Raw genomic sequence first — 13,677 nt, forward strand, 5'->3', positions numbered from 1 at the left:
CATCCTAATTCTTCCTGTAGGCACCTTCCGATACGAGGCTCTGTGTCACAACCCTATGATATTGCCCACCCTTTATCGTCATACTGGCATCACAATTCGTTTGTTTATAGTTATCTGCCTTTTTCTTTTCCTGTGGACTATTTGTCCCATCCCTAGTTTTATTCAGGAGGAATTTCCTGCAACTATTTGCCTTAAAACTCAGCATGCCGGGTGTGGTGACCGGTATCCTTATCTCTAGCAGTTTCCCCTCCCCACAACAGTGACTGACGGCTGTTCTCTCTCCTCTCTTATGAGCCTCCAGGGTGATACCGACAAAACGGAGGAGCCAGTTCCGACCACCAGTGATTCCCAGAACAGCTCATCAGGAACGGACAAGAAGAGGAGGGAGAAGCACCCAGGGACGTACCATCTACCATCACTGACAATAAAAAGAGCACTTTTGGAAAATATATTCAGCCTCCGCGTTTGTTTATCCGGCCTGCCCTCCCACAGTCATAATCTAAAATATAACACAGTGCTTAGTGTTCTCTGTACTAATAAAAGGTTATTTATTGAAAATAATAACCCACTTACCGATCTACATAAAATGAAGCTCATCTGCATGTTATGAGATGTCCTTTGCGGGAGACATTTACTGTAACATGAAAACAAAAATAAAGTATGTTGACTGAGACTACTTTGACTCCGCCCTTTGCAACTCTACTCTCTTCTGTAGCCACACCTTGAACCCAAATTGATGGTTTTCCAGAGTAAATATAGTTTTTCCAGCGCAAATAAAGTTTTTCCAGCGCTAAAGCCAAATATGTGTTACCAAGCCTCCTCATGCTGTTCGCTTGACCTCGTTATTTTTTGCCTCGGTCTGCCACATCCATTACATAACCCCTGGAGGCCGCTCCTTTTCGTTCCTAGCTGCACTTAATTGGAAGACCCTACTGCTGCAACCGGCATTGTGGTAGTAGCATGTGTACTGCAGATGCGGAGGACAGATTAACAGAGGGTGAGGGCTGCCCCAAATAATGAGAAAAAAAACGTGAACACATGAAGCAGACACCGTGTCCGGTAAAAAACAAAACAAAGCACACGGCACGAAGTGCATAGATGGGGGAGGGAGGGGGAACAGTGGCCTGATGCAGGAAGTTAGACTGTAACTGAAAAAAGCAGGGAGGGAGGAGGCGGCAGCTACAGCCCAAGAAGTGAGCGTTCGCATGAAGATCAGCTCTTCCCAAAACTTAACTAAAGCCATTAAAGTTAAAGTGCGGCACTTTATGAAAAAAAAACTTTGTTGAAGTAAATAAGGGTAGCCACATGTAAACAAAGCTGCGTGGTCGCCATGAGCCTGAAAGCACAGCTAAAAAATAAAAAAAATTTAAAAAGCAGTTGACACCAGAACTGAAACAAGCAGGTGGAAGGGGGGGGCAGCGTAGCCCAGGGAGCCCGTTTGCATGTTCTCAGAGCAGCTGAATACCGTGCCTTACACGTCGCGCTGGCAGTCTCTGTAACTTCTGCAACAAAGAGGTAATATGCTCTTACCAGGCCATGGGAGAGCTGCTGCTGGTACTGCACACGCACATCGCTCTTGTGGATCCCATCCACTGCGATGAAAGAGCTGCTGCCGGCCGTGAAGTGGGGAGGGAGCATATTTCAAAAAACAAAGTGCAGCATTCATTTGGAAAGTGCAATGGCATAAACTAAGTAAACGAGACTGGAGGGGCCATGGCAGCGGCAGGATATGGGATCAGACAGCCTGCCTGCAGCTGCCGCGATCACGCCTGTGAGGCCCGTGGCGACTTTTTATAAAAGCCAGGGGAGACTGCAATAGATTGCCCCGCCAAACCTGACTGCCAAGAGCAAACCTATTAAGCAAGCAACTAAACAAAAGAGTTCCAACACAAAGACTTATTCACACTAATAGCATGTTTACAGTAGTTAGGAGGTGCTGTAGAGGCATCCCACCCAAACAAGGAGGAACTAACAGACATACTAACCTATCAACACACAAGGAATTTAACAGACAAGCGAACGAACCAATGCAAGCACAATAGGTGGAGTTTCACTAGATTTACTAATTACTGAATGTCTCAGAGAGACAGCGCATGCGCTGCCTAGGCTCGACCTAAAAAATATTGGCAGTTTTGCACATTTGACAAAAATACTGTACTACTGCATGCAATATTGTTGTTGTTTTCATTATAGCACGTCGTTGTAACTTAAATAAATAAGATTGATTTGGAAAATTATATTTTTTTAACATCCGTATTATTCTTTCCAGTGGTCAACACCTACTGAAATAATTGAAAATCTACAGTCTCAGAAGATATGGGTTGCATCGCCCCAGATTTATGAATTAAGCAGAATGGCCCGTCTACCTTCACTGCGTGAACTGCATCAATTTACTGTTGATCGTGCCTTGGAAGGATGTGAACGGTGGATGCCTTTTGTTATAGTTACTTCAGATCGGTACATACAGATCTTACCAGGTGCAGTAACATTCTACGTATAAGAACAATGATTTTCTGTTCATATTGACCCCTGTATTAAGTACTGCAGAAAAGTAACATTTTCCTTTCTCAGTTGCCTAAGCTTTTAAAAATCTGGATGTGGCGCTGGGGAGTCCAGTGTTGATGCCTACAGTAAGAGAGCCTTCAACATGAGGATTGCACATCTGAATTTAACTTCCATTAGTACCAATGAAAGTTGATCTTAACGTACTAGCTGCTACAAATATTCAACCAAGCATTGGCAAAGACAAAAGCTATTGTGTTCAGTGGTAGCCAGTTCTAGACTCTTGCTCTGGCTTTAACAATGCTTGCTTTATCATGGTTTTTGTAATTGTACGACTTTATTGTTCGGGAGCTGCCTCGCCTTTGGCACTATAACAAATAAAAGGTCTGTAAACAACAATATTTATTTGATCTCAGAAAGCACACATTGCTAGAGTAGTTCCTGAAGGGAATTACTTTGTTTGAGGATGGTCTCCTTGTGAAAGAGATGAGTCCTGTCACTCATTTGGAAGTTAGTCAGTGACTGAAGTACGCTGACCCACTTCTCCATCCTGAATGCTGCAGTGGTTCGAGTAAAAATAGGATTGTTTCAAGAACAGACGAGTGGAAGAGGACTGTCTGAAAGCCCCTATAAGTATCTTCTACTTATAATTTTGATAAAATCAATAGGTTATGGCTCACACCAGACTTGAAAAGGAAAAAAACAGTTCCGGCAGGCAATGCCAAAGGTCTCCAGCACTACCAAGATGTATTTAAAAAGATAATTTGGGAGGTGAGGGTCGAAGATGAGACCTACTACCCCAAACAGAAAACAGAGAGTAATTATCATGCCTGCATTTGATCGAGATGTGCACCCAGGAAAATCCATGCTTGAGCAAAAGACTGTACTTTGATCCTCAGCCAGTATGGGAACTCCATGCAGGTGCAGTGCCATTACTAGAGCCCCAGTGAACATTCACAATTAAAGTCCATGAACTATATGTTTCGGTTTATTTATCACCACATAATGGAAATATTCTCTAAGTACTACATTGGTGCTCGCTTATCAAAGTTTAGGGTACAATGGTCGACAGAAAATGTATCCAGCCATGTAGCCTGCCCTGTAGTTGGTTTTTCAGGGAGCAAGAACCTACCATTCGTCAGAGACTCTGGCAAAGTACCTAGAGATAATTTCAAAGTACAATGTATACTGACCCGATGGTATTTGGGCAGGCCATGGATCAGGCGAGCCGCCTGATTCTGCACCAGTTGCAAACGATGGATCGGGTAGGCGGGGGCCCCATTATAGACTATGTTACCATAGTCTATACGAGACAATACCATGGCCAACACAATTACTTTTAAAGCAGAGGTAGAAAAAAAACGGGAAACTTTCCTAATTATTCTAAGGGAAAAAAAACCAAGAGGAAACCACGAAACTAACTTGTGAATGGACAGTGAGTTGAGAATTGAGAAAAATCCCCAGGGTTTTTACTTTAGGCACAGGGAGTGGGGGAACACCAAGGGAAGGGGGCCAAAAAGAGGGGGACCATGGACTGCAACCACCTCCGGTCAGAACCAGCTCGGTCTTGTCCGTGTTGAGTTTGAGGTGGTTGCAGTTCATCCAGTCATGAATGAACGTCATTACTGTCTGGACGTTCAGGGCAGATGAAGATGAATGGGATAGGTTGAAGATTAGCTGGAGGTCATCCGCGTAATTAAACATTGTCCCGATTAGGGTCACCCTGGTCACTCACTACCACCAGTGACGGCTGGTGACATTTTGAAAGTGGTGAGGCGTAAAAAATTGTCGCATTTCACTTTGGCGAGCGAGCGTAGCCCGCGAGCCTGAACCACCTAAGGGGGGGTTCAGGGAAAATTTTGAAAAAGGAAGAGCGGGTGAGACCCTTCTTAACCGTAGGTGGGCCCGCCCGCCTGCTTACAGCAAGAACTTAACTGCGTTTGTTAAGGGCGGTGTAGTGTGTCTAATTAAAGGACAGTCAATGCGCTGCAAGTCACAGCAAAAGCGGGGCAGCGCACCACAAAAACCTACAAACCAGGCCAGAGCACCGCAAGCAAAAAGTAGGCAGAAGAAGTAGGCCAACGCACCTCAGGCACAAACAAAAGAAAGACACACAAAACGGACCAGACAGAGCCCTGCAAGATCAAAACCTATATTCAAATGGCCTTTTCCTGCCTTCACCCCAACACCAAACCCAGGTCCGTTCAGAAGGCAACCGGCTCCTGGCACCTGAACTCAACAAGCCCCATCATAGTTGGGAAGCGGGTCTTCCGGTCCAGTTCCTTGCACTGCATTCTGGTACTTGCAGTCCTGGGTTTAAAGCAGGGCGAACAGATCAAGTAGTACTGACAGCACCCGCATTTCCTAAGTCCATGTAAGTAGCACATCCAGGCCAGATTTGTTTCTTTGCATTGTGGGATTTGCAGTTCCAGTATAATGGGGTGAAGAGCACTGCAAACACCAGAATAAAACTCGTGGAACTGGGAACCTCGAGAGCTCTGCAACGCAAACATACTAAACGCAACTGATTAAATAATTTTAAACCGCCTCCAGCTCAAATTAAAAAATATCTACAGGGATCTAGCGTTACCATGCGAGTCAACAGGAGTGTAAGCTCACTAAATAAACACAGGTGCCTCTGCTAGATGCTGCAAGGCTTACCACATTCAGGGCATTTCAATACATCTACAATTACTGGAGGTGATTTCACCGCTAGCTCATCTGCCTCGTTCAGCTCTGCACAAACACTCAGCGCCATTACTAGCAGGCATGTGACTACTGCGATGACATTCACAGCAACTCTGCCTTAAACTAGCAACTTTTGAATAGATCTCTATGCATACATTGAGGATATGTGCGTAACGTGTTGTGCGCATAACAACTGCATTTGATTGTGTACCTTCTCTGAACAACACGATTTCCGAAGGCCTATGTGCTGAAGTAGTAGCTGGTGATGTTATATGTATATTTTCTAAGCGGATGTAGGTGGTGTGGCACTCTGTCCAATATTGTTGAACCTTCACATGGCTGTGATGTAACAGCATGACTTCGAGAACATTTTTGAACAGATGAATAAATATGGATAACTATTCGTTTACTTTGGTTTACTCAAAGAGTATTGCATCCATGAACACAAGTTGAAAAGATTGGAGGGACTGAACCTCCTCAAGGAGTGCGATTGGTTACCCTGTCAAGCTTGACAGCACATTAACTGATATGTATATTTTCTGGCACTGTGACGTTTGCAGATGGGCATTTTCTGATGGCATGAAGTAATTTAAAAGTAGAATGTTATACTAAAAGTTGATAGAATGTATGTGTTTTATAAATATCCCTCATTTATACATTACACACAGGGTCACGCATATAGTCCCCCCCCCCCTTCTGTCTCTCTCTCTTTCACACAAACCACATAGGTATTCGTTCGCTCTATCTCTCGCCCAACCCCCCCTCCACACGGCCCCTCTCTCTGCTTCTTATACACTCACGTATACAGACAGAATTATCACCTCTCGTTCCCACGCCAACACACATACAGAGCCACTCTTGCATGCGTGCACACACAGAAATCTCTGTCGCGCTGTCTTCCCCTCTACTCCTTTCGCTCTCACAGACACAAGTATACTATTCACACGTTTTAACAGCCAATGCATTTCTCTTCATGGGTTTACAGCGCGCCCGCCTACCATTATAAACACGATGGGGTGATCGGCTAAGGGCTCTGCTCCCAGATCTCTCTTCGCACATACATGACATATATTCGTTTGACTCAGAGGTGCGCTATGTGGTGCGATTTAAAATCCACCACCATCAACATTTCAAAGGCCCTCTGTGTAAACATCATCACATCGGTGTAAAACCTCCTCCCCAAAGGTCAGTTTCTTTGAACAGATCTGTTTAATTGCAGTGTGAAATCAAAGACCGCCAGATGAAAGTTGTATAATCCACACGCACCTATCCCTGAAGTGCTGCGCTGTGCGCTGATTGTTTGCAGGTGCAGATATTAAGGATGTTTGAAACATATCAATTGCTTTTTCTGATACCCCAGCAGGTGCAGGGTACACAAACAAACCCCAGAGTAGAACATGCAGTGTCTCGTTTAAATGAGCAGCACTTTCGAACTGCACGTGAAGAATAACATCACAGAAAACACCATAGAACGAGAACACACGACACCCGCTTGTGAAACACTTCACTGGCAGCGGGTGTCAACAAGAATAACATCTTCATGCACTCATATTTCTGAAGCGGGGACACCTACTGAGTACTGACAAAACTCACCTCATACTTTCCCACCCTTTTGTATCGCTTTATTCGCCCTAAGTGTGGCAGGGTATGCTCAGACGTGAGTCCCTTGCTCACTTGGCCACTGGATTCAAGATAGCCTGGCTGATGAGGATTATGAATCCGAAACCGGTCCCAGGATGCTTGTTTCCGGTCCATGGAAGACATGGCTTGGCAGTTCGGGCTGGACTGTTCCCATGAGGCACAGGGTCAGACTGATTTGCATATAGCCATGTCTGAAATGGGGTGGCTGAGTGGGCTAAAGAATGGTGATGGATTAAACCCAGATCAGTTGACTTTTGTATCGCTTTGTTAGTTTAAATGAGCAGCACTTTCGAACTGCACCTGAAGAATAACATCACAGAAAACACCATAGAACGAGAACACACGACACCCGCTTGTGAAACACTTCACTGGCAGCGGGTGTTAACAAGAATAACATCTTCATGCACTCATATTTCTGAAGCGGGGACACCTACTGAGTACTGACAAACCTCACCTCATACTTTCCCACCAGAAAAAAATGAGACACCACAATACCACTAGTGGCGGCCACCAGTAACAAACGGTGGAGGGTGAATGGGGGGGAGAGTGTGCGCGGGGGAAGGGATTAATGATCATTTTAAAACGTAGCTCGCAATACTCGTGCGGGGATGTAGGTTGTTTTAAAAAAAAAAAAACGTAAACTTACCTGACCGGGCGGGTCTTGACCGCCTCTGCTGTCTGCTCCTGGGCAGGGGTCCGGTGCGTTGACGCCTATCGTCTTCTGGGTGAGTGTCTGGCTGGTCACCCCTCTCAGCCAATCCAGACGCTGCTCCAGCAGCCTTAGGATTGGCTGAGGGCAGGGATACTCCCTGCCCATTAGGAGACCGGGGGCTGCGCATGAAGCAACCCTCAGTCTCTTAAGGGGAAGGCTAGTGCGCATTTCCGGGCTGATTGTAAAAATGATCAGCCCAAAAACGAACATGCGCACTATTGCGTGCCGCTGTCACTCAACCTGAGAATGCTGCTGCAGCCCCGCCCCCTTCAGCGTCAGTGGCGTGTTTTACTTCTGACGGTAATTCCAATATGGAGTCCTGATTGCGGCAATTAGCGTTAGAAGAAGAACGATTACATTCTAAATGTGACCGTGCTACTGGGGCAACGCCCCCAATGGACCCACCGCCACTGACTACCACCTCTCAGCCTTCCATACAAATGAAGAGTCGGTCAGACAGTAGGGAATACAAACCAATAGATGTTTATTCAGATACACTCAAGCGGAGCCCAGTCTGCCCAGTCTCTTAGGAATGCTGTAGAAGAACTAACATTAGCAAGCATAACAATACATTATGTACATTTCAAAACCAATGAAAGCACGCCCACCATGACATTTTCCAGAAAGATGCAGCTGGGCAGTAAATTACAAAGGAGTACGTTTTTATTCTGAGGCCAGGCACACCTTATCTACGTGTCAAGGTCACTCTGCCTGTGCCCGCCACTAGACATGTGGGAGAAGGCTTACATCAAAGGAAAGGTATGCGCTAATCAGAACAGTATATTCATTAGTGTAGCAAAACTCAGCTCTGAAGAAACATAACTTAGAGAAGGCTGTTTCTTGGAAGTGGCAAAGGATTGGTTTTGATCGTAATACAAAATGGCACCTGTACCCAAAATGGCACAGCGAATGCTAACTTACGTAAAACAATGCAAAAGCATGATTTCTATTCCAACAGACCCTCCTAAGCAATTGTGTGTCATAGCAAGATAAGACTTATGGTTCAATGAATGACAGCGGGGCTGCCAAGGAGAAGGACCACACGCCCCAGGAGCTAGCGGGGCCGAGCGAGAGTTGCTGCCCCTCCCTCCACCTTACCGGGAGACTTAAAAAATGCTCGCGCTGACAGCGGGGCTGCCAAGGAGAAGGACCACACGCCCCAGGAGCCAGCGGAGTCGAGCGCGAGTTGCTGCCCCTCCCTCCATTTCACCGAGAGGATTTAACCAACCAGTTGCTCCCGCCCCGCGGGACGCGCGCCGGGAGAAGCCCGGGCCAAGGGCGGGCCCATCTGAGCCCGTCCGAGATTGTTCGAGGCTGGGCTGGGACCCATCTCTTGGTTTTAGTCACAAAACAGGTGTGCTGTAAGGGGCAAGCTGCAGAGACAGAGACAGTGAGTAGCCGTTGTGCCCATCATATTCAAGTAACTCCCCTTCGGCAAAGGACCCTTTATAGTCCTGAAGAATTTTGTTGAATTGTTTTAAAAACTCTTAATTTACTGAATAGGCTTTGTGTTTGCGGTTCGTTGGTTCGTACTGTTTAATACGATATTTTAGAATAATGTCAAAGCGTAAACGAAAAAAAACTACTGTTGAGCTAGCGGGTGCAACGATTGATACTTATCTCGTAAAAGCAGTGAGTGTTATCAATGTCGAAATTGATAGCGCTGAACGCCGGCTATCATTAGATTTAGGTAGTATGTCGACCACAGCCCCTGTACCTCTGATTGAACCCCCTATAGAGCTTAGCCATTCCTCTAGCCCAGGTCTTACACCCATTAAGGCGAGTGGTGAGGTAGCATCAACACCATTGTGTCTAGAGCCTGTAGTTACCCCTAGTTTGTCTGCTAGTGAGGCACTCGCCTCTAGGGCAAAAAGGGGATGCAGGAAGCCTCAGTCTAAACAGAGGATGATTAGTGCTGGTAAGGGATCTAAATCTACTCCTGCCCCCATTACAGGTGAGCGATTAGTTAACATCAACCCTGGTGTTTTAAATGATATACAGGTTAACCAGATTATAAACGTCCTGGCTGCAAAAATTGACATATATCTTAAACCACTCTATGATAAATTAGATCTACTTAACGGAGAAGTCACCAGGTTAGGCGGGGAATTAATGCTCCATAATGAGTTACTTAAAATAAGGAAAGATACATTTAAGGAATGCCCCAAAGATATATGTGTAGTAACCTCACCGAAAGAGGTATCCGGCGCCGTTAGGCGGCCGATGACCGACTCTGGGGGCGATAGTAAACAAATTACTGGCAGAAAGGAGTACACACAGAAGATTAATACACAGCCAGAGAACATACCTATGGAGGGGAAACGCAGCGATACAATAAATCTACCCCCTGACTGTTCACCATATGTGGCGGTCCTGACAAATGTACCCGTCCTGAATCCGACCTTAACGGAAACCCATGATTCACTTAAAAATAAAACGGTGCACTGGCTTAACCTCCACTGTGGGTTTCCAGTGAATCATGCTAACCAGATCCTTACAACTAGAAGGGTCAACAGGATAGGTCCACTAGAAAAGAATATACGGGGTGACTGTGTTATTAATAATTTTAATAATCCCCACTATGCTAGTACCTCCCTGATTAGAGCAGCAACTCTACCAACTATTGAACAGGGTGCTTCTCTACGCCCGCTCGGATTCTTCTATAGTCAGCTGAAGCATGCACCCTCCAGAGGGACAACTCCGGACCAACATATAACCAGAAGGGCTTTATCACTACAACCCCTGTATGAGGTACCCGTGTCTAATCGATTCCAAGCACTTAGTATTCTTGATGTGAACGATTGACAGGCCCCGGACCGCCTTATAATTAATACGGCGGCTGATTATAGGTCTGGTGATACAGAAGGGGAAAATAGTGAGGAACAGGGTGTTGTGGTTTCGGTCAATTTACAGCATGTTATAATACCAGGGGGCTAAAGGCATTTTAGCCAAAATAATGGGGCGCCCCCTGAAGAAAATACTGTCCAATTGATAGAGCCAAAAGTTATATGTACTACTAAAGGACTTTCTATAGCCAGCTGGAACATAGCTGGGCTGGCTTCTAAGGGGGAAAAGTTGGGTTGGACGGACTTTATTAGATCCCATGACATCATCTGTTTTCAAGAAACCTGGTGTACCAAATTGGTTAGCTATGAGGGGTTTGCCTCGTATAATCTACCAGCACAAGGATCTGTGGCAGGTAGAGCAAAGGGGGGCCTTTTAACCCTTATATCAAAGAGCTTACCAATAGAAGTAAAAAGGCACATGCACATCGGGTCTTGTTCGCAAATTCTATGGATTTATCAAAACATGCCCGGGATGTACTCTTAATTAATTTCTATAACAACATCTTTGATAACACTCGATGTAAAGTTATTAAGGATCTGGAGAATGCTATTGATAAGTTAAGCATAGAGGAACATTTTATTTTTTATTTCATTTGGCTTGGAGACTTTAACATCCCCATATGCCCTATGTCTACCACATGGGTCTGTGGGGTAAGAAGGGATGCAGGAGAAGATGATTTTCATTTCCCCCACAATTTATATGGCGAGTCATTAAACAAATTTATGGCAGATTATGACTTGGAACTCTTGCAATGTGCAAGAGATACTTGTGGAAATGTGATCCCCACTTTCACTGGTAGGAACACGAATTCAATTATCGATCACATCTTAGTATCCTCCAATATTATCCCCCTGTGTAATGCTCCCAGGATTGAAGAATCTTTACTCAGCGACCATAATTGTATTATTTTGATAGCTGCAATCTGGGAAACTAAATCTGTAAATACAATAAGAAAAGTGGGTAATATTGAACCGCACAGACCCAATGGTACCAGAATAAAATGGAAAGGGGTGCATGCGGATAAGGTCATAAAGAATATTGTTATGGATTGTTTTGCTGAGATATATGACAGTTTGAATATTAATTGTGAGTCTGCATTGGTCCTAAAGAATTTTAGCAAAATTAATCATTCAATCGATGCCATTTTTACAAAGGTCGGTAATGGGGAATCCACACATAACAAGGGTTGGTTTGATCATGCTTGCACCTCTTCCCTTTCCCAGTTAAAACACGCACTGATAAGTAGACCTAGGAATCAGATGCTAATAATTAAACTAAGAGCAGACTATAACCTTGCTCTTAAGCAGAGGAAAAGAGAGTTGCAACAGGAGGCCTGGGATAAACTCACCCAGGCGGCTGATACCTCTAACTGCCAATTGTTTTGGGCAACAGTTAATTCCCCCTTTTTAAAAAATTATATGGTCCCGGAGTTAATGTCTCATGTAAGTAGTGAGGCCTGGTAACCCATTTCTCTGGTATTTTTAAAGCTAGCCATTGTCCAAGCATTAATTCTATCAACACTAGTACCTGGCCCGTAGAACCACTAAATATTACTCTAGAAGAAGTGGAGGTAAGGCCCAGGGCCCAGATGGGGTCCCAATTGATGTTTATAAAGCTGTTCCAGCTCTGTGGGGCCCCTTATTAACTATTGTCTTTAATGCCGCCGTAAATAATGAAGTTCCTCCTACATGGAGAGAATCTATTATTATCCCCATTTTTAAGAAGGGGGATAAATCGGTTGCCAAAAATTACCGCCCAATTTCGCTTCTAGACTCCTCCATTAAAATTATGAGTAGGATTTTGTTAGTTAGACTAGAAGAGTGGGCAGAGGTAAACAGGATTTTAGCTAATACTCAATACGGTTTTAGGAAAGGGCGAGGCACACTTGAACAGTGTATAAACTTAGATTTATTAGTTGGGAAATATACTTACGCGAAGCAAGGTTCCCTCTACCTTTGCTTCGCGGATTTGCATATGGCCATGTCTGAACTGGGGTGGCAGAGTGGGCTAAAGAACGGTGATGGATTAAACCCAGATCTGTTGACTGGATGTGAGTGTTTGATTGGTTCAGATGCTCCGTCTATCACCACGCCCTTTTGTACCGCTTTGTTCGCCATAAGTTGGCAGGGTATGCTCAGACGTGAATCCCTTGCTCACTTTGCCACTGGATTCAAGCAAGCCAGGCTGAAGACGGCTGAAATGCCAGAAACCTGTCCTAGGAAGCTTGTTTCCGGTCCAGGGAAGGCATGGCTTGGCAGTTCGGGCTGGGCTGTTCCCATGAGGCACAGGGTCAGACTGATTTGCATATGGCCATGTCTGAACTGGGGTGGCAGAGTGGGCTAAAGAACGGTGATGGATTAAACCCAGATCTGTTGAACAGGTGTGAGTGTTTGATTGTTTCAGATGCTCCGTCCATCACCACCCCCTTTCGTACCGCTTTGTTCGCCATAAGTTGGCAGGGTATGCTCAGACGTGAGTCCCTTGCTCACTTTACCACTGGATTCAAGCAAGCCTGGCTGAAGACGGCTGAAATGCCAGAAACCGGTCCTAGGAAGCTTGTTTCCGGTCCAGGGAAGGCATGGCTTGGCAGTTCGGGCTGGGCTGTTCCCATGAGGCACAGGGTCAGACTGATTTGCATATGGCCATGTTTGAACTGGAGTGGCAGAGTGGGCTAAAGAACGGTGATGGATTAAACCCAGATCTGTTGACTGGGTGTGAGTGTTTGATTGGTTCAGATGCTCTGTCCATCACCACCCCCTTTTGTACCGCTTTGTTTGCCATAAGTTGGCAGGGTATGCTCAGACGTGAGTCCCTTGTTCACTTTGCCACTGGATTCAAACAAGCCTGGCTGAAGACGGCTGAAATGCCAGAATCCGGTCCTAGGAAGCTTGTTTCCGGTCCAGGGAGGGCATGGCTTGGCAGTTCGGGCTGGGCTGTTCCCATGAGGCACAGGGTCAGACTGATTTGCATATGGCCATGCCTCAACTGGGGTGGCAGAGTGGGCTAAAGAACGGTGATGGATTAAACCCAGATCTGTTGACTGGGTGTGAGTGTTTGATTGGTTCAGATGCTCCGTCCATCACCACCCTTTTTTGTACCACTTTGTTTGCGGATTTAGGCAGCGCGTTTGATTTAGTGGACCATTCGATCCTATGGCGAATCTTACTAGAGCTTGGGGCTCCTGAGTCAATAATCTACTTTTTGGCTCGGCTGTATGAAAGATTACAAACGTCTGTACGGTACAGGACTAGAGGGGAATGTACGCCCAAATTTAATGTCAGATGTGG

At 45.4% G+C, this 13,677-nt stretch overlaps 1 protein-coding gene across 1 annotated transcript in view; it reads left to right on the forward strand.

Annotated features, from left to right (window-relative positions):
• The window catches only part of LOC144799914 (acyl-coenzyme A diphosphatase NUDT19-like), a 170,611-nt gene that overhangs the window by 133,346 nt on the left and 23,588 nt on the right, over positions 1-13,677 (forward strand). The window contains exon 2 of the mRNA XM_078671531.1: positions 2,270-2,477. Coding sequence (XP_078527657.1) covers positions 2,270-2,477 — 208 coding nt within the window. The remainder of the gene's footprint in view (positions 1-2,269; positions 2,478-13,677) is intronic.

Source organism: Lissotriton helveticus, chromosome 12 (assembly GCF_964261635.1).
Source record: "Lissotriton helveticus chromosome 12, aLisHel1.1, whole genome shotgun sequence".
NCBI classification, from domain to species: domain Eukaryota; kingdom Metazoa; phylum Chordata; class Amphibia; order Caudata; family Salamandridae; genus Lissotriton; species Lissotriton helveticus.